At 37.4% G+C, this 22,594-nt stretch overlaps 1 protein-coding gene across 1 annotated transcript in view; it reads right to left on the bottom strand.

Moving 5' to 3' along the window:
- R3HDM1 (R3H domain containing 1) overlaps nt 1-16,746 on the bottom strand; it is a 95,115-nt gene extending 78,369 nt beyond the window's left edge. Inside the window, exons 1-4 of the mRNA XM_052636283.1 lie at nt 16,642-16,746; nt 15,003-15,213; nt 1,014-1,055; nt 475-564 (exon numbers count right to left, since the gene is read on the bottom strand). Coding sequence (XP_052492243.1) covers nt 475-564; nt 1,014-1,055; nt 15,003-15,173 — 303 coding nt within the window. The 5' untranslated portion in view covers nt 15,174-15,213; nt 16,642-16,746. The remainder of the gene's footprint in view (nt 1-474; nt 565-1,013; nt 1,056-15,002; nt 15,214-16,641) is intronic.
- Between the last annotated feature and the right edge of the window lie 5,848 nt (nt 16,747-22,594).

Below are 22,594 nucleotides of genomic sequence, written 5' to 3' on the forward strand. Positions count from 1 at the left end.
ATATTAGACAACTATTAGAGCCAAGCTATTATGAAGACTGGCTTCACCATGCATTCAGGTTAAGCAAAATGATACATATCAAGTGGAAGTCTTGGGTAGTCTCCCCTTCACACTCAAGAGGTGTTTGACAAATTTTTAAAAGCCAAAATCAAAAGGGAAAATGTCCTTGCAATTACATTAACCAGAATTACTACTGAAATATAACTTTTCCATAATAACTTAAAATTCCCCTGAAGCCATATTCTCAGTTAACTATATGATCTCTAAGTTTTTCCAGAGAGAAATCACTGCACCAAGCCTTAGACTTATTGGTAGTTTACTCAGTAAAAACATATACAACACATGTACATGCACACACAACTTTTATTTAACATTATGAAAAAATATTCTCCAGGAAGCAGGCTTTACCATTGTATCTTTGAATAATAATTGTTTTGCTTTATTGTTTTGGTGGTGGTGTTGTTTTTTTTTTACCTGGTTCTCCTGTGATATCTCTGCTGTAGGGGGTGGTGGAGATTCTTCACACACTGCAAGGCTCCGAACTAGCTTTAACTTTGAGCTTGACTGAAGAAAAGTATTTAAAATTAACGCTACATTTCATAAATCTAGGGCTAGAGTTTAAGTTTCTTTATAATAGTTTCTGCTGTGTATAGATGTAGGTGAAATGTGCAAGTTAAATATATTGTTAAATACCATTAAAACTCTTTGTTATGAGGGAAAACAATAACTGCAGTTTTAAAAATAATAGCAATAGCAAGGATGGGAGTAACTTCAATCTCAAAACCCAAAGAATGATGAGAGCCATTTTCTCTACAGATAAAGAACCATTAAAGATATAAAAGCGATGCACAAAAGCGACTAGGCAAGACAAAAACCCCAAATAAAACAAAATAAGCTTTCTGCCCCAAACGAAATGTGACAAAACTAAACTGAATGCAGCGCTGTATGAAAACAAAGATTCATCAAGCATGAGGGAAGGCCCTTGGCATGCCAGCACAAAATATTTACTATACCTTAGACCTTTTTCCTGTCTGTCCAAATGACTGCAATGGCCGCTGAATACACAAGAAAGATTTGTATTAAATTTCATACTGAAACAGAAAAATTGTTTCTTAGTTCATAATCCTAAACCACAGAGAAACTAACTGCACCAAGAATGGAAAACGAGGAAATCAGAGTTGGTTTCAAGTAAAGAAATATTGATTCCTCCCAAAAGCACACTTGTGGATTTTCTAAAATCCTTCTGTGAGTTGGCCAGGTTCTTTAAATGACCAAACAGCTGTAACTTCTGTGTTGACTGAACTAAACTGAATTATAAGGTAATGTCTTAGTAGCAAAATAAAATACACATTTTTTGTATTCTGTAACATATTACAGTTTAGTCAAAGTTGGGGGGGGAACCCACAAGAAACCCTGAGGAATTTTAAGTGGCTGTGCCTAGCAAAGTTCCAAACTTATGATACTAAAGACAATGTTTCAAATGCCCACTGAATCAGAGTACCACCACTTCTCTACTGAGCCTTTTCAGCACTGTACTTCACCATGCTAAAAGCCAAAATCAAAAGGGCAAATTTCAGCGCAATTACATTAACTGGAAGTACTACTTAAATATAACTTTTCCATAATAACTTAAAAATTCCCCTGGAGCCAAATTCTCAGTTAACTATATGATCTCTAAGTTTTTCCAGACAGAAATCACTGCACCAAGCCTTAGACTTATTGGTAGTTTTGGTTGTACGTCACAGCACAACTCCAGTTTATCAGCTGGAATCCTATTTGTCTGGTCAAGGGTAGGACAATGAAGTAGAAATGAAGAAAAGTGAGCAAAGTTCCAATAGGCATGTTCACCTTACCCACCAGATCATCAATCACACAACTGGGGAATCCACTCGGGTGAGTGGCTCTGGTCTGTGATACCAGGCTTTGGTTTGAGAAAACAGCTGAAGGGCTTGTGAACTGGACTCTGGAAGATTTTCTTTGCTTCCATCTCCTTCTAATCTACCTCTCTAAGCCGAAACCCAAACAGTACAAGGCCTAGGTATCTATCACTTAAACTCATTAAAACCAAGCAGCCAGTTTGATACCAGTCATAAAACAAAGTCCTTAATACCTAGATTAGTATGCTTCATATATGAAAAAAAAAAGCCACCATTTCATTCCAGAATCCAAAAAGGTGTTCCCTGTAGAACCAACAGAAATAAGAATCTATAGCACCAGTGTGGTCTGTCTCCCATTTTGAAGTCTAAGTTCTTGAAATAAGAAGCACTGTATTCTTCGGATTTTGACCCTGGATTTTTCAACAGTAAAAATCAGCAGTACCAACAACAAAAGAAAAACGGAAGGAAAGAAAAAGAAATGACGTTGTTTCTTCAAGAGAAGAAATGATACGGACGCACGCACAAATGCACGTAACAGCACTGGCTAAGAGAACTTCATGTTGGTTCTGTCTTCTATTTACTCACTTCTTTAATTTATTCAAGAGGACTTCTGTTACCACTACATATGGAATTAAAAGAGGCTATGTTACATAGAGTAAGGGTTTACAGAAAAAAATTGGAGAAAAATCAAGAGATGAATACGAGCAAAATGCACATCACTAAATAAGTTCTAAGGAAAACAATTTATGATTTATTTCAGTCTTCTGATTGAATCCCTTACAGTTCTAAGTATCAATGGCACATCACTTTGTCTTAAAATTTTGTTTTTTTTGTTTTTAATGAAAAAAATCATTAACTGGCAAGTAAAAACTGCACTCATATGCTGGACCGGATTCAAATTTCTAGTTTTGCTTCTTATGAGTAGGTGATCCTAGTCAAGTTATGTCAGTTTCCTCTCCTTGTATAAAAGTTCACACTATTTGGGTTAATTCTCAAAGTTCTTGAAAAAGTGCAGTAAAACGGTGGATTTAAAAAATGAGGGACTTCCCCGGTGGTCTAGTAGTTAGGGCTCTGCTGCCAATGCAGGAGGCCCGGTTTGATCCCTGGTCAGGGAACACATACTGCATGCTGCACACGCTGCAAGAAGACCTCGTGCAACCAAATAAATACAATAAAGTATTTTTAAAAGAGAAAAGGGCTTTGGGGAGGCTGTACACTGTCCCTATAGTAATGGTTTAGAATTTCCATAGATTTACACATGCTTTAACCGTCTCCGTTTTAACTCACAAGAGCTCTTTGATGAAGGAAGATTAAACCACAGAGAGGTAAAATTATCTCAATGTGACTTAACGTGTTCTAAGTTCCTGCTACATGCCAGACTCTGCGCCACATAGTAGGCTTATAAAGATGAATAAGACACAGATGTTGGTCTCAAGAGCCTTACAGTCCAGGATCAGAGTTACTAAATAGTCAAACAGAACCCAAGATCTTCAGAATCTTAGTCCCGTGCACTTTATATCACAACTATAAACAAAACCTTCTTGTGAGTCAAATACTATTTGTGATTGATAGAATTCTAAAGATAGCCTTCTAACATTTCCCGCCTCTGGTAAATTAATGAAATGCTAATCTAAATAAGGTTGTGAAAGAATTTTGCACATGTAATTAAAGTACGAAGTCAGTTGCTCTTAAGATAGAGATAATTCAGCTGGGTCTGACCCAAACAAGCGAGCCCTTTAAAATTTCTTTGGCTGGGAGCGGGGCGGCAGGTCAGATTCAAAGGGTGAGAAGGACCTGACACTGCACTGCTGTCCTTGAAGAGAGGGGACAGAAGAGGGTACAGGTAGCCTCCAGGGGCACAGGGTGGCCTGTGGCCAAAGTCAGCCAGGAAACACGGACCTCAGACCTCCAGCTGCGAAACACTAAGGCGCTGCTGTTGTTGGCATAAGTGTGAAAACAAACTCTTCTCCAGAGTCTTCAGATTAAGGGCCCAGCCTGGCCAACACCTCTGCTTTCAGCCTTGAGAAACCCTAAGCAGAGAACTCAGCTGAGCTCAACCGAACTCCCAACTTACATAACTATGAGTTGAAAACTGGACATTGTTTTAATCCTCTAAGTTTGTGGTGCTATGTTATGCAGCAATAGAAAGCTACTATATAAGTAAAGCATAAACTGCCAAAGTGGCATTATTCAATAAAAATCACATTATTTCATATCAAACGACAAAGATCCTAATTACATAATAAATACCAAAAATCTGCCATATACGCACATGCAAACACAACAGAGAAAAGAAATTTGGCTTTAAATAAGAATGAATTATTTCTAAAGTGGATTTTATTATTTAAGGCAAGCCTTTCACTTTTCCACCCCCATTCTGCTCCAGCCCTCCACCCTCCATGTGGCCTACATATATTTGGATTTTAGCTCAGCCCAAGCCAAGCCTCCTTCTCAATTTTTTTTTTCCTGTGGAGAAGTACATATACAATTTACCATTTTAATCACTTTTAAGTGTGCAGTTCAGTTTAAATATATTCAAAATATTGTGTCACCATCCACACACTCCATATCTGTAACTCTTTTCATCTTGTAGCCATTAAACATTACTCCCCATCTTCTCTCATTCTAACCCCTGGTGACTACCATTCTACCTTCTGTCTCTGATTTTGAATCAAAGTACCTCATGTTAGTAGAATCACAAAGTGCTTATCTTTTAATGACTGACATTTTAGTTAGTATAATAACCCCCAAGTTTATCCATGTTGCAACATATCACATATTTCTTTCTTTTTTAAGGCTACATGTTATTCCATTATATGCATATTCCATATTTTGCTTATCTATTTATCTCAAGATAAATGCATTTGGCCTGACTCCATGTTTAACTATGGTGATTAATGCTGCTATGAACACAGGTGTACAAATATCTCATCAAGATTCTGCTTTCAATTCTTCTGATATATATCCGCATGTGTAATTGCTGGATCACACACTAACTCTATTTTTAATTTTTTTAAGAACTGCCATTCTGTTTCCCATATTATCTGTATCATTTTAAATTCCCAACATCAGTGTACAAGAGTTCCAATTTCCCCACATCCTTGCCAACACTTGTTTTTCTACTTTTTGATAGTAGCCATCCTAACGGTGTAACATAGTATCTTGTACTTCTGATCTGCATTTCCATAGTGATTAGTGATGTTAAGTATCTTTTCATGTACTTACTGGCCATCTGTATAACTTCTTTAAAAATGTGTATATTTAAATCCTTTCTCCATTTTTGAATTGGGTTGTTTGGGGTTGTGTTGTTGTGTTTTAGGAGTTCTCTATATATTATGGTTATAATATCTTCTCAGACAAATGATTTGCAAATATTTTCTCTTAGTCTATGGACTGTCTTTTTACTCTGTTTATAGTCTTTTGCTGTTAAAAATTTTTAAAATTCTCATTAAGTCCAAACTGCCTGCTTGTGGTGTGACAGCCAGAAAATCACTGCCAAATTCAATGTTGTAAAGCTTTTGTCCTATGTTTCCCCCTACCTCTTCTTAAGAGATTGTGATTTTTTTTTTTCCAATTTGGTACTCCGATTAGAAAAAGAACAATGTGAATCATGCTTTATTATGCTAATCAGAGCACCAAAATTTGATACTCCGATTAGAGTAAGAACATGAGAGCAGCGAGAATAAACACTGAATCATTACTAAAATACTGTGACGCAGCTTTACATTGATTGTACATAGAGAAAAAATAACACTGGAGTCAAGGCAATACCCACATGTGAATGGCTTCATTGAAAAGATCCCTCTTACTGGCCCACAATGGTCAGAAGTAGCCTTTGATGGTCTCCTCTCCTGTCATTTGAAACTACTGGGTCCAGAGTCTTCTGATACATTTGACTGAACATCTGTTCTACTGGGGCAGGCAAAAAGTTCCTTAGGGCATTTCTATAACATACGCATAAACCTAAACCAAGTTTTTGGCCAACCCAATACATGTTATATGATCAATATCACTTCAAGGAACCCCAATCCTGACCAGCATGAAGTTGTCTGTGCCAGCATCTTTCACAAAATAGTACAACCTCTCAGCAAAGAAAGTTGGGTGGCTTGGGGCAAACTGCAAGATGGTCTTCAAAACACTTTCGACATTTCTGGAAAACTCATGGCTGATATACTGCTTAATAGATCTCCATTAGCCATCCTGGAATAAGTCTCCACAATAGCTTTCAGCTAAAGAAAGCTTCTTGTGGCAGGAATCAAGATAAAGTAAGATTCACATGTCCCGAGTCTTTACCCCTTACCAGCTTGATAAAGACACTGAGCATCTTCCTGAACCAACTGGTGGTGTATCTGTGTGTGTGTGTGGGGAAACACTTTACTTAATCCTTTCAAATCCAACCAACTGAAGATCAACCTGGTGTCTTATCTGGCTCTCATCAGTCAAGTTTCACAGAATTAAAAGCAAGTCCCACTCCAAGGGTGGCCCCTTGGAGTGTCCTCATTTCAGCAAATGTTGAAACTTGTACAAGACTCAAAAAGTCTGAGTGTAAAATGCACCGAAACACAGATGCTAGTTTTAGGTGAGCTGGGCCCAAACAAGGTTGGGAAGGATCATGAAGGGGCAGCATGGTGCTCCAGAAGTACGCAAAGGTAGAAGGCTAGGGTTGAGTCCTGCCTGTGCCACTGGATCTCCAGGTGACACTGGCAATTCATTGAAATAAGTTTCTGAAAAACAGGTTTGTGGGGCTCAATTCTGAGTTGTGACTCTTGAGTTCTGTGACTCCTGAGTTCTATGACTCTAACATCAAAATGGTTGGTCATAACCTTGAGCTCCTCTAGCCAATTCGGGATCCTTTTCAGTAGAAATGTCATCAGAGGGCATCGTTCCTCTAGGTATTTCTCCCTCAGGTTCATGAAGGATGGTGGTGGTAAAGGTAACTTTCACAAAGGTGTGCAGTTTTCAAATGGAAACCTAGCCACCCTGAGGCCACCAATAAACACTCTTGCCCTAGACCTGAGCACTAACTTTTTTCTTAGAAATACCATTCTCTCTCTGGTAAAAGTGAGCTGTTCCAGCAACTTTCCTCCCACTTTGTGGGGACAAGATCAGCATGTCTTCTCTGCAATGCAGGTTTTCACTGTGGGCATCACACAGGGCCTGTGATCCTGGAAGATGCCAAGGGCAGGGCGTATGGCTTCACTAATCATTTGATAAGAGTAGCTTCCACAGCTTAACAGTTGTTTTCTTGTATCAGCACTGTTCAACATACTGCCCACAGAACTGTCAATGGGTAACACTGGCATCACCTGGGAGCTTGCTGGGATGCAGAATCTTGGCAGTCTCACCCCATACCTTCTTCAGTCTCTTTTGTGGTTTTGCAGTCTTCAGCCTTTGCCCTTCTTAATGTTGCTGACTTTATAAATGGGTCCAGCAGCTCTGGCACTATGGTCCCTGCCCTCCTGGGTGTGTAGTTTATAACAGGCATCTTGGGCAGTGGGATGTCTTAGAGGCAGGCCTGGGGACTGAGAAAGCTCTCTTGGCTCACCCCTTTGGTGTTATGTCTAAGAAGTCATCACCAAAATCAAGTCACGAAGCTTTCTTCCAGTGTTTTCTTCTAAGAATTTTAGAGTTTTATAGCTCTTAGAGGTCTTTGATTCATTTTGTGTTAATTTCTATATATGGTCTTAGGTCAGAGTCCAACCTCATTCTTTTGCCTGTGGACATCTAGTTTCCCCAGCACCATTTTTAAAAAGACTATCCTTTCTCCATTGCCTTGGCACTCCTATCAAGAATCATCCGATCATATATGCAAGAATTTATTTCTGGGCTCTCTAGTCTATTCCACTGGCTTATGTGTCTGTCTTTATGCCAGCATCAGACTGCTTTGATTACTGTAGCTATGTAGTAAGTTTTGAAGTCATGAACTGACTCCTCCAATTTTGTTCTTTTTCAAGAATGTTTTGACTATTCCAGGTCCTTTGAAGTCCCACATGAATTTTAGAATGGGATTTTCTATTTCTGCAAAAATGACATTTGATTTTGATGGGAATTGCACTAATCTGTAGATCACTTTGGGCAGTATTAACATTTTAACAATACTGATGTTTCCAATTCATGACAATGAATATTATTTCAATTTAATTATGTCATCTGTAATTTCTTTCAGCAATGTTTTGTAGTTTTCACTGAACAAATCTTTCACCCCCCTGATTAAGTTAATTCCTAAGTATTTTATTGTTTAATCTCTTTGCAAATCGAATTGCTTTTGCAATTTCCTTTTCAGATTGTTCACTATTAATATATAAAAATGCAGCTGATTTCTGTGTGCTGACTTTGTGTTCTGCTACTTTACTTGCATTCATTTATAGGAATAGTGTGTGTGTGGCAATAGAAACATTACTAATCAAAAACTCTGTACAATTATTTGGGACCATACCAACAATTCAGAACTCCACAGCAATTATGTGGGAAAGTGAACTTCTTGAGATTAATGTGACAGATTGCTTGAATTAACTCTAAATAATTCTTAACAAAGTAGTCATAAAAATTCTTAAAAGATTATAGTCCCTAATAAAAGTGAATAAAAAACAATCAACACTGTCATACAAGCGAAATTATTTATACAAGAAGTGGTCAAAGAACTTTCTATTAATTAAGGTAATATCTGCTTGGAAACATTCAAGGAGATGTCTAATGTCTGCTGGCCTCTCTCCAGCTTGATGATACTATTGTTTATTATCATGGCTTATGCAGCTTTATTGAAGAAAAAATCAATTACTACAGAGCTATTAGTTGATTAGTCATCCACTGACAACTGGCATCATTTATTCAGTGCTATATTAAACACTGTATTCGAAGACAGATTAACTAACAGCACCAAGACTCCTAGCAATATATACATAAAAATTACAAAATGTTTGAGACCCTGTTTTAGAATACAAAGGGTGTGTGACTTCCAGTTTCCACTCTCTATAAAACAAGAACAGGTCATTCCTTTATTGGCATAAAATACATCACATTTTCTGTACTGCTGATGCTATAAATTCAACACCAATTCTCCAGCACATCAGTTATAAACATGAAGCATATCATGTAACCTTTCAAACCTCTAACAGTGGACGGTTTAAACACGGATGGATACGGTTAGAATAATGCTGCTTCCTTTGATGGACAACTCAGCATCCATCTCCCTCCCCCTCAGATGATTCTTCAGCATGATAAAGCAGAGTGAGGAATGGTTTCAGTCTCATAACCAAGTTAGAATGAAGAAACTGGCCACGTAATACACATGCTCCATTAAAAAAAAATAAAGCTCCTTGGGCAACTGGCCTCTTGTAACTGCTTTACAGTTTCTAGAACCATTTATCCTCTGAAGATAGAACTAAAGTCTTCTCAAATGAGCACATGAATGAATGGATGGAGGTAAACAAAAAATAAAATGAAAAAAGATTAGGCCTGACAGGACAGCACCCAGATGAGAAAATCAAAAAAGGAACAATAATTTAAAGTTTACTTCAGCTATGATGAAGGTTATTCTAACTTTAAGGTAGCATCACATGGCACAATTCTGAGTCCATTCCCGAGATACTCAGTAGTGCTTATCTGTTTTATAGATCCGTGCAATCTCTGGCACCAGGGAATCATCTAGGTTTGGATCACATATTAGTGAACAAATGGATAAAAGAACAGTTTGTATAAATACTGTCTTTAACAAATAGTAGAATATCATAAGAGTTCTTTATAATTTTATACTATGACATCCCTTCATTCAAAAATTAATTTTCCTCAATAAAATACTAAAGGGATGGTCAGGAAATTAAGACTTGGAAACAGATGAAATGTTTGCTTCCTTAAAACATTTCCATTTTCCTAAGTCACTTTTAATCAGCACATACATATAAATTTGAGTAAAAATAATAGTTGCTGTTTAAAATGAAACCTTCAGGAAGTATCCTAGAGGTAGAAAAAGAAGATGAAATGTCTACTAGTATCTTAAAAAAAACAGGCATTTCAGAATAGGTAACTCCATATTAAGAGGTAACCAGATAAAACAGGTTTTTTTTAACAAGACACTATTCCCTTTTCATTCTTAAAAGTTGACTTATTTATATTAAAACATAAAATTTTTCTCTAATTTTATCTACTTCGATTCCTAATTTCCATTACTTAAATCTCTGTGTACATTATTTCGACTGTAAACCCCTTGCCAGATACCTTGCATAGAGGAATCTTGAGCCTCAAAATCTCCAAGCAGAGTAAATATATCCACGTAAAAGTAAAATCTTAATAAACATTTGAATAAACAAGGAATACAGCATTTCAATGGATTAACATAAAACGAACTCTCATATTCTCTTTGTTCCTCTTCCCAGTCTTTATCCTCACCATACTATATGGAATGTGATATGAGAGACCAGGCCCATTTTTCTTTATTACACTATTTCCTTGCCATGGAATATGTTTTCAGTAAGTGTTTGTGGACTGCATGAAATTCTCCTGCAGTATGAACCACTGAGCCATGATTCAATAGTGGTCATCAGAACTTTTTTGTGTTTACTGCCAAGAGCTACACAAGAGACATGGCAGAAAATGTAATACAAGCACACCTCGTTTCACTGTGCTTGGCAGATACTGTGCTTTATGAATTGAAGATTTGTCGCAACCCTGCTTCAAGCAGCACCATTTTTCCAACAGCGTTTGCTCTCTTTATGTCTGTCATGTTTTGGCAATTATCACAATATTTCAAACTTTGTCATTATTATTTTATTTGTCATGGTGATCTGTCATCAGTGACCTCTGATGTTACCACTGCAATTATTTTGGGGTGCCTCAAACCACACCCATGTAAGATGGCAAGCTTAACCAATAAATGTGGTGTGTGTTCTGACTGCTCTGCCAACCAGACAGTCATTTCCAGTCTCTCCCTCTCCCCAGGGACCCCTATTCCCTGAAACACAACAATGCTGAAATCAGGCCAGTAAATAATCCTACACTCACATCTAAGTGTTCAAGAAAAGGTAAGAGTCACATCTTTCTCAGTTTAAACTGAAAGCTAGAAATTAAGCACAGTGAGGAAGGTACGCTGAAAGCTGAGACAGGTGGAAAGCTAGGCCTGTCTGCCAAACAATTAGTCAAGTTGTGACTACAAACGAAAAGTTCTTGAAGGAAATTAAAAGTGTTACTCCAGGGGAAAACATGAATGATAAGAAACTGAAACTTCCTTACTGCTGATATGGAGAAAGTTTTAGTGGTCTGGATAGAAAATCAAACCAGCAACAATATTCTCTTAAGCCAAAGCCTAATTTAGAGCAAAGCCCCAACTCTCTTCAGTTCTATGAATGTGGAGTGAGGTGAGGAAGATGTAGAAATTTAAAGCCAGCAGAAGTTGGTTCACAGAATTTAAGGAAAGAAGCCATCTCCACAGCATAAAAATGCAAGATGAAACACCAAGTGCTCACGTAGAAGCTGCAGCAAGTTAGCCAGATCTAACAGCCTTCTATGGGAAAAAGATGCCATCTAGGACTTCCATAGCTAGAGAGGAAAAGTCAATGACTGGCTTCAAAGCTTCAAAGAACAGGCTGATTTTCTTATTAGAGATTAACACAGCTGGTGACTTTAAGTTGAAGTCAGTGCTCATTTACCACTCTGAAAATCCTAGGGCCCTTAAGGATTATATTAGACCTATTTTGCCTGTGCTCTATCAATGGAACAACAAAGCCTAGATGATAGCACATTTATTTACAACATGTATAACTGAATATTTTAAATGCATTGTTGAGACCTACTGCTCAGAAAAAGGATTCCTTTCAGAATACTACTGCTCATTGACAATACACCTGGTCACCAAGAGCTCTGATGGAGACGTACAAGATTCATATTGTTTTTATGCCTGTTAACAACACACGGGCTTCCTCACTGCAGCCCATGGATCAATAAGTAATTTCAACTTTCAAGTTCTTTCAATGTCTTAAGTCTTATTACTTAAGAAATACATTCTGTAAGGTAGCTGCCACAGATAGTGATTCTTCTGATGGATCTGGGCAAAGCCCAGAAAGCCTCTGGAAAGATTCACCATTCTAGATGCCACTGGTGATTCACAGAAAGAGGTCAGAATAGTAACATTAATAGAAGTTTGGAAGAATTTGATTCCAACTCTCATGGATGACTTTAAGGGGTTTAAGACTTCAGTGGAGGAAGTAACTGCATATGGAGTGGAAACAGAAAGGGAACTAGAATTAGAAGTGGGGCCTGGGGACTTTTCTGGTGGTCCAGTGGTTAAGAATCTGCCTTACAATGCAGGGGACATGGGTTCGATCCCTGGTTGGGGAACTAATATCCCAGCCACAGGGTAACTAGGCCCATGTGCTGGAACTACTGAGTCCACATACCACAACTAGAGAGAAGCCTATGCAGCTCAACAAAGATTCTGCATGCCGCCACTAAGACCTGACAGAGCCAAAAATAAATAGATAAATATTTTTTAAAAAATGAGAGAGAGAGACAACGAAAAACACTATCCTTAAAAAAAAAAAAAAAAAAGTGGGGCCTGAAGATGTAGCTTAATTGTTGCAATTTCACTATAAACCTTTAACAGATGAGGAGTTGCTTCCTGTGCCGGGTGAGCAAAGTGGTTTCTTGAGATGGCATCTACTCCTAGTAAAGATGCTGTGAACATTACAGAAATGACAACAATGGATTTAGAATATTACATAAACTTCACTGACGAAGCATCAACAGTCTGAGAGGACTGACTCCAATTTTGAAAGAAGTTCTACTGAAGGTAAAATACATCATTCCATGCTACAGAGAAACTGGACATGAGAGGAAGTGTAAATTGATGCAGCAAATTTCAATGCCTTACTTTAAGAAACTGCCAGTGACCTGAAGGTCAACCACCACTCTGATCAGTCAATAGCCATCAACATCAAGGCAAAACATTGCAACAGCAAAAAGATTATGATCTGTCAAAGGTTCAGATGATGGTTAGCATTTTTAGCAATAAGGTGTTTTTAATTAAGGTCTGACTATTTTTTTATACATACTGCTACTGCATTTTAACAGACTATAGTCTAGTGTCTACATGTGCTGGGAAACCAAAAAATCTGTGTGACTCGCTTTAATGTGGTATTTGCTTCAATGCAGTGGTCTGGAAACAAACCTGCAGTAAATTCAGTGTATGCCATAATCCAAGTTAATCGCCTGTTGAGAAGCATGACCTGGAAGAGTGAACCTTTGGTGCAGAAAAGAGACTAGAAAGATATCTTTTACCATTTCAATCACAAATGCAATAGAATTTAAGCATCTTCTCTGATCCAATCAGGATTCTGACTTTCTGCCATCACTGGGTATACTGATGGCAGGCATGACAGTTTTTTGTTTTAAAAAGTGCTATTTCTAAAAATGACTAGAAAAACTGTTATTCCTCCAAATTTCTTAGATAATGGCCACCTGACTATACTTAAGCAGTGGAATCTAAATGCTTTCTTACTGCTGTATGAGTTGATATCATTTTCTAACACATTTCTGGCACTTAATGAAGAATACAGTTTTTGAGTGAATGAAAGAATAAAACAACCTTTAAAAGAACCTTCTTAATTTATTCTAAAAGAATAAAGTATAAGTTTTGGCACATAGCCTTCAAGGTCTTTACGATGTAGAAAGAATGGTAAGAGTATTTTTCTCCCCAAATAGAGTTATTTACTTCCAGGGCTAACTAAAACAGAAGTGTAAGACACAGCACTTTAATTTACCAGTGTATGGGCTTCCCTGGTGGCACTAGTAGTAAAGAACCCGCCTGCCAACGCAGGAGACATAAGAGACACAGGTTCCATCTCTGGGTCGGGACGATCCCCTGGAGAAGAAAACGGCAACCCACTCCAACATTCTTGCCTGGAGGATCCCATGGACAGAGGAGCCTGGTGGGCTATGGTCCATAGGGTCACAAAGAGTCTGACACAACTAAAGTGACTTAGCAGTATAGGGCTAACTAAAACAGAAGTATCAGACAGTATTTTAAGTTAACAGCTTATGGTAGATTAAAAGTCTTTCCTACTGAGAGACAGGATCAAATGCCCCCTCCCCTTAAATCTGGGCTGGCTTTACTAACAAGTGTTATCAAAACACAACAGTGGAAGTGACATTCTGGGACTTCCAAGCCTAGGTCACAAGGATGTTTGCAGAATTGTTCGGCTCTTGGAACACTTTCTGGAACCCCTGAGCTGCCTATAATGAGTCTGATTGCCTGGGCCAATTGTGTTGGAGGCAGTCCAGGTATGTGATCCTAGTTCCAGCTCAGCCTGCATTCCAGCTATTGCCACCAACAAGCCAGATAAGTGAGCAAAACAGTTATGGACCTTTCAGGCCAGGCCACCTGACATTTAAATATCAGTGAGGGATCTTTTTTGAAGCCTTGTATGGACCAGATTCACTCAGTCAAGCCATTGCTCCATTTCCCAACACATAAATCACGAGATATTAAAAAAGAAAATGTCATTTTAAAATTGCAAGGCCTTATTTTGTGATTATCCACTGTACAGCAACAAATAACAAGAACACTTAAAAGTAAGCATTGTTAAGTACTACTTGACACAATTTTTACCTACCTTGAATCTGTGGCCCATCATCAATTTTCATCTATGCCTGGAATTAAAAGCCTTCTCAGTGGTTAGCGCTAGGTCATCATACATGTGTAGCATCAAAAGCCTCAAGTGACCTTTTTCCTTCACCAATCTCTTTTTTTCCCTCAGTCACAGTTGATCGATTGCTTCCCCAGGGCTGTTTTTGCCAACAGAACTCCTGCAGTCTCAATCTCTCTATTCTAATCTCCTCTAATCTTAGGTTATTTTGAACTCTCACAACACTGATAGGTGCAAAATGGAATGAAAAAGTATAAAGCCACTAGAAAAACAATATTGGCCAGATACGAATAAAAAGAAATAGGTGATACAAGCAAATCAAAGAGCTAGATTCAGCAAGCTAATCCAGGTGAGCACCCAAAGCAGCTGATAGGCATGTCGCAAAGGGTTACCTTACCCTTACACAATTCTGAAAGTGAGTTTTGTATGAAAAGAATAATTATGTATTGAATATTTAATGCTTGTAGCCAGATGAAAAAATCTTGTTTACCTGCAAATCAATATTGTTGTCAATACAACGTTCATTCTTCTCTGCCAGAATCTTCCCATAGTTTTCTGATTTGGTAAGATTTTCAACTCCGGTTGTATCTTTCACTTCTGCCTCCAAATCCTTCATTGTTTCAGTTTCATTTTTTATAGTAACAGTATCAGACATCCTCATTAGCAAAGGTTATTTTAGAATTCTACAGGGAACTTGAAGCCTTAGCAAGCAAGAAAAAATTTTAATTCAATTTGAAATATCCCTTACATTCAGTTAGTGTACAACACGGACTAAGTATCTTGAGTTCCAGGAATAATGTCAAACACACACAGATAAATGCAAAATTCCTGCTTCCAAAGAGCATACAGTTTAGTGGCAAATATATCCAAATTAAAATAATCATAAGACAATGAGATAAGGGACATAGTAAGGGTATGAGGTGATTTTGATGTGCACACCACTGTGAAAGTTCGTAAGAAACATTAAGGAATAAGTCCTACCCAGATGAAAGGTAATGGATGGAGAGGTATAGATATATACTTGGCTGACATCAGAAACCTTTTTATCTGAAGGGATATTATGAGTATTATCCCGTGGGAAAAAAATCTTCCTGTCATAGTTTGAGAGCTTTCATCTAGCATTCCTGAAATTTCTAATTTCTTAAATTAATTTGCAATTCCAAAAGGAAATAACTTAAAGAATAGCGACATTCTACACAAAACACAGTTGTGAATTTGCACTAATAACTCTCCAGCACTATGAATCAAGCACTGAAAACTCTCCTGATTTACATGACTCGGGGCCAAACAACATACATTACCAGATGCTTTAGTACTTCAAAGGAGATCAAATACAAAAGAAGCCAATATATTTCATATATTCAGTGAGTTTAAGACAACAATGGGAACTTTATACTGAATATCAAATAGGAACTTATCAGATAAAGCTCTCATTTTAGGACATATGAGATATGTGAACCTGAGAAGCAGAACTTATAAGCAAACCACTTGCTATTTTTTTCTATACTTACTGAGATATAACTGATAACAACATATAAGCCTAAGGTGTACAATATGATGATTTGATACACATATATATTGTGAAACGAGTAATGCAATGCATCACCTCACATAATTAAATTTGTGTGGGTGTGGTAAGAACAACCTATTTCAAAATGCATCAAAAAAATGAAGATGAACTGATCAGGTAGAGGGATGGGACAGATGCAGGTTAAAGCAAGTACAATAGAATGCTGATGGTGGAATGCAGGGGTGGTTAAACGGTTTCACTGTAAAATTCTTTCAACTTCTCTGTGCTTCTGAAAATTTCATAATTAAATATTGAGAAGGGAAAAATCCAGTAGACCTTGTTTTTTCTATACGGAAAATTCCAGAGTTCTATTCCTAAAAGAATGTTTTGCAATGAAATATCTAAACCTATCTTAGGAATCCATAAATACATCTGAAAAGCTTAAAAAACAAACAAAAAAAGAGGCTTCCTTAATTATATTCATACAGAAGTTAAGTGATTCATTCTCAAAACAGTAAAGTTACTAAGGGGGAAGGGGTTATTTAAAGTACTCTGATTGCTTACGATTTTGAAAGAAAAATCTCTAATTTTTCTCAAATGATAAGAGAGGTTAGGTTACCTGATGTGTCCTATGGATTTGGGATTGTGGTGTTCCACAAAAATAAAATAAAATAATCCAAGGTTCTTTTTCACCGTTGTCAGCCAGGATGTCAATTGTCTTGACCCATTTGGAATCTGGCAGGAGGAGTCCCATGTCCTTGTCACCACTGTAGATTCCTGGACTGAAATGGACTGTCTTGGATCAAATATATCATACCTCTCAGTGGCCTAAAATTAAAACAAAATAGGCAAGGGAAATGAAATACAACACAGTAATTTGGAAATTAAAAATACTACTCTTGGTGACTTTACTGTTTTCTTGCCCTAAACAAGGGCCAGAACACTTAGTTCTACACAATTCTGACATACACTGGTCTTGTGAGCCTGCGTAAATCATGAGGCCACCTAGACTCTTCTGCTATAAAAGCAGAAGAGATAAGAAAGTAAAGCAATAGATATATAATAAGAACTGAGTATATGGTCAGTGTTGTAAGGGAGATGATGATTTTCACTTTAAAAGTTTGCCCAGTATCAGAACCAGGGAATTCTTGCCTCCAAGAACTATGATTTTTAGAGTTTTCTTCCAAAGCTACAACTCCATGGATGTAAAACAGTAATTTTTAAAAATAATCACATTCTACGTTTTTAAAAGTACAAAAGAACATAAGCTGTAATAAGCCATTTAACACGTTCAAAGAAACAAACATTGTCTGTTAAAAGCAAATGTCTATAAAGGGCGACAGACTATTTTTAAAGACACCTGAAAGATTAAGGCCAAAATTTTCTCAGTGTCATCTGTTTTTATGGTCAGTTTCATTTAAAGTTTTCTCTTTTTTTTTCGTACAAGGGACTACATCACAGCAAAAAACACTTTCTGTGTCACTCTTTCATCTTCCTTTGACAATCTGTTGTCAATAAATAGGACAGCAGAGTTTTAGGGTGAACCACTGCACGTAATGGGGTCTAACCACCAAGAGATGCAATACTAATACTGCTGAGCATACATCACAGAAGAATTCACATCTTATACTAATTCTTTAAAAATGACTTTGAAATGGAATTATTTTGAACCCCAACACAGATTCATATTAGTTTCCATATCTCAATTATACTGTGTTTGACTAAAGGACAACAGAAAAGGAGGTATTACAAACAAGTGCTAAGCTGTTTTCTAACTGACGTTGTCATTTCAATATGACCAAGGTTGCTGGGCCACTAAATATAATGACTAGGCTTAAGAAAAAAAATCCACTGAAACAAACCAAAAAATACTTAAATATATTATTTTTCTCATTTAAAATTGTTTCTCTCATAAAATGGTAGACACAAGATGGCAGCACTCACTAAGCAGCAAAATTCTTTGCGTTCTTGCAGAAATTTTGTGATTTAATTTTGACTCTTTTACGTTCAAAACTCTAAGAGAGCATAGGTGCAGTTCACTTAAGAAGTGAGTAAGGTATCATGAAAGGAAAAGCTGCAAGGGATAATGAGGAGGAGGCACAATGTGAAGAGGTGAACAAGGATTAGAAGATCTTCTTAGGACCCACCAAATCCAACTGTATGATAAACATGCAAGTTATCAGTGCCCAGAAGTAAAATGACTTATCTAAAGTTATACAACCAATTTACATGACCAATACTTGCTAATAAGCCACACTACTTGACAACAAATTAAAGAGTGCTGCTGAACCAACTGGCCAGTTATTGCCTGGAAAGGAAGTAGTGGTATAATAGGAAACTTGAATGCACTAGCATTAGTGTGTGTGTGCTCAGTCACGTCTGATTCTTTGCAATCCCATAGACTGTAGGGAGTCGGACATGACTGAAGCAACTTAGCATGCATGCATGCATTGGAGAAGGAAATGGCAACCCACTTCAGTGTTCTTGCCAGGAGAATCCCAGGGACAGAGGAGCCTGATGGGCTGCCGTCTGTGGGGGTTGCACAGAGTCAGACACGACTGAAGCGACTTAGCAACACCAGCAGCAGCAGACTGTAGGGAAAAAAATATTTAACTGATAAATGGTTAGAAGATTTGAATGGCTTAAAGGTCAAGCACTTGCGGCAGTATCCCTCACAGACTGGGCACCCCAAAAATGTTATAACAGCTTTCTTTCATGGTCAGAATCACCTTAGGCCAGCAGCTGGTTGAAGCTTTATCTGTTGTGTCCTGGCTGCACCCTGCATGATAGCAGACTGACTGAGGCCCACCTAGGGTGCACAATTGCCTTGTATACCTCAAGTTTTCTTATGCATAAATCCTACAAAGCTCAACAGAAGAGAATGACTGGAGTTTGTATGAATGTGCCTATGCTGGGGAGGAGGGTGCTTGCCTCAGTGCACAGCCTCATTGGGCTCTCATTAGAGCTTTGCCATTAAACATTAAAAATTCATATTAACTTTACTTCTCAAAAGTAATAATGTATTTATTTTAAATACATATGTTTTCCTCTCTAAATCTTCAAGTAAAAGAGAGATTCCAGCTTCTTGGTACTTACTAAAACAAAATTACTTTTATTGTGGCGCAAAGCCTATACTTCTAGGGTTACCTAAGGCTATGTGGACGTGTAGGTGTCAAGTACAGGAAGCCACAGACAGAAATGGCAAAATATATCTCTGCCACAACACTAAGGAGTCAATTAAATGCACCTTCCTTATGTAATAGATAGCTATACAGTAAGTCAACATGATTAAGGAACTTAAATGAATTGGGTAGGTTTTTACAATAGAAAGACGAGGAAAAAAAATATTGAGGTCTATTAAATGCATACATCTGAGTACCTACTGTTACTGATATTTAAAATCTGAGCTTTTGAGAATCTGTTTCAACATGAAAGAGATAGACATATGCACTCAATATTCAAACTCATCTTTGAAAATACATTCTTCCAGCCAGTAATGCTATTTACTAGGGACATATCAGAGATTTGATTGCTTCCCTGGTGGTCAGCTGTAAAGAATCTGCCTGCCAATGCAGATGTGGGTTCGATCCCTGGGTCAAGAAGATCCCCTGGAGAAGGAAATGGCAACCCACTCCAGGGTTCTTGCCTGGGAAACCCATGGACAGAGGAAAATTCCATAGCCCCGTGGGTTATAGTGCACAGGGTCACAAAAGGGTTGTACATGACTGAGTGACTAAACAACAGAGATTTGATTATATACAATTTCTGAGCTACCAGGCAACCAACAAAAGAGAAATGCCACATGTATGTATTATACATAATAAATCATGCACAGAAAGGCTGGCATCAACCCAACACCATATGCAAATAGGCATTAGAGGGAAAATTAAATTTTTGTAACCTAAAAAAGCAAAACTATAAAAGTATATGAATATAGGAAATATTTTATAATTATTGTATGAGAGTCCTTCCCAAGAATGATGTAAACATTTAGAAGCTATCAAAGAAAAATATTAACAAAATTTACAATAGTTTCAATATATTTTTGTATGACAAAAATGTAAGTGATTAAAAGGCAAATCATGTAACAAAAATATTTTCAACATAAAAGGGCCAAAATCTTTAAAGTAAAAAAAGGTCTTAAAAAACCGAAGAGAAAAGGAGAGAAATGGGAATCAGAAATTTATAAAAGAAATACAAGAAACTAACACCAAAAACTACTCATAAACAGCCTACCGGTGCAGGTACTATTCTAATACCTTTCATAATTAACTCATTTAAAGCTCATAACATGGAGAAGGAAATGGTAAACCAACCCAATATTCTTGCCTGGAAAGTCCATGAACAGAGGAGCCTGGCGGGCTGCAATCCATGGGGTTACATGGCTGAGCATGCATGAATGAGGGTGGAGGGAGATGGGTTGGTAGCAATAAACTGGTAAAACTCAAAAAAAAAAAAGCTCATAACAATTCTAGGAAGTAGGCTGTTTCAATATCCCCATTTTACAGATTAGGAAAGTAAGGCACAGATAAATTGCTTTGTCCGTGGTCACATAGATGGTAAGAGTAGGATATGAAGCAGGATATGAACCGGGGCAGACAGATGCTCCTCTCTAAACTCTTACCCAAAATGCTGTATCATCGTTAATATGTACCAAGAAGAAAGACAATTCGGGTTTATAGAGCATATTTATTTCAAAAAATACTTAAAATGTGTAGTAACTTGGTAACACTGTGTTTAAGAAAGAAAGTAGTAAACTTACCCTTTTCATGTAGATAGTACATAGTAGTACAGAGATCCTATTTTTATTTATGGTCAGTCAGACTAATCACTACTAAATTAGCAGTACTGTCAGGTAATCATCCAGTTTCTCTTAACTTCCCTATCTCTTGCGATCTTAAGTATTAAACTATGTAAACCTGGCTGGCAGTAAGGATTCAGTTTGTGGTGAACGAACAACATGAAGCCAAGGAGCTCACAAAAGATAAATATGCATAGTGGCTACCTTTCTCAGGATAACAAAGCAGGGCAGAATTAGGACCAACATTCTGAAAGCATATGCAGTCCAGGAACGAACAATTTCTCCAGTGAAGATTTCAGACAGAATTTTCAGCAATAAAAATTAACCACTGCTAATTCAAAGGATCACCTTACTCTGTCTATAGCCTAATATATGTGGTTCTATGAGTGTGTTAGGTGCTCAGTCATGTCCGACTCTTTGCTAACACGTGGACTGTGGTCCACCAGACTCTTTTGTCCATGGACTTCTCCAGGCAAGTATACTGGAGTGGGTAGCCAGTCCCTTCTCCAGGGGGATCTTCCTGACTCAGGGGTCAAACCGGATCTTCTGCGCTGCAAGCAGATTCTTTATCGTCTGAGCTACCAGAGAGGCCTATGTGTTTATACAGCACAAAAGAATTGAAAAGTTAAGTAATTAGAAAAATAAATATTCTAATTTCACACACTGAAAACCAGTTTTTTCTAGATAAAACATCAAAAAATTATTTAAGGGAATTCCCTGATGATTCAGTGTTTAGGATTCTGCACTTCCCCTGCTGGGGGCCTGGATAAATCCTCAGTCAGGGAACTAAGATCCCACAAGCCCATGGCTCACCCCCATCCCCCAAATAATAATTATAATTTTGTTGTAGGAAAGAAACATGGCCACATAGGTTAAAAAAGTTTTTTTTCACATGAATATTAGGGGGGGGGAATTAGGATTATTTAAGTAATTAGCAATTATTGAAGTTATCTGAATAGAATTTGGCACTGCAATGTCACTTTATTAGATAGACAAAATGCTGCATTTTTTCCCTTAGAGGAAAAATGTAATCGGGCAGGCACATTTATTAAATAAGCCAAATGCACAAGATCAACATACAACTTCTCCAAAGGTTAAAGACTGACACAAACCATTAGCCAAAGGCCTCTACTTAGAAAGGCCAAAAAAAAAAAAAAAAAACCCCCCAAAAAACAACCCACAACCATCCATGGTTTATGCTATATTTAGACATAGTGGAAATTCACATTCTCAGAGTCAATCACTTGTCATTTACTTGAAAAAGAATACAAGCAGCAACATTTCAAAATGCTAAATGCCTATGTGATTTATAAACAGTTGCTGTCATCCAACAAAAGGTATGGAGTGACCTCAGGAAGCTGCAGCAAGTATTAGCTATAAATGAACACAAGAGAAAGAACTACCTTGATGCAAAGAATATGCTAAACCCAAACGAGGAGGTTAATAATGACATTTCTCAGCAAACACATAAAGTAATTTTAAGATGACATTAAAAAGAGGAAAAAAGATATAAAGAAAAAAACTTTAAAAAGGAGAGAAAACAATTTAAAAAAAACGAAAAAGGCTTGGTGAATTAAAGAATGAGAGGGAATAACAGATTAGCGGAATCCGATAGTCCCTGAGGTCGCAAAAGAATAGGACACAACTTTGCGACTAAACAACCAACAGGTTCTGAGACAAATTACTTTTGTTAAAAAACTTAATGGGGAGCTAAGGTGTTACATGAATTTGCTGCATTCTGCATACAAAGATGCCAAAGGAAAAAGAAGCT

The sequence above is a fragment of the Budorcas taxicolor genome, chromosome 2, assembly GCF_023091745.1.
Source record: "Budorcas taxicolor isolate Tak-1 chromosome 2, Takin1.1, whole genome shotgun sequence".
NCBI classification, from domain to species: Eukaryota; Metazoa; Chordata; class Mammalia; order Artiodactyla; family Bovidae; genus Budorcas; species Budorcas taxicolor.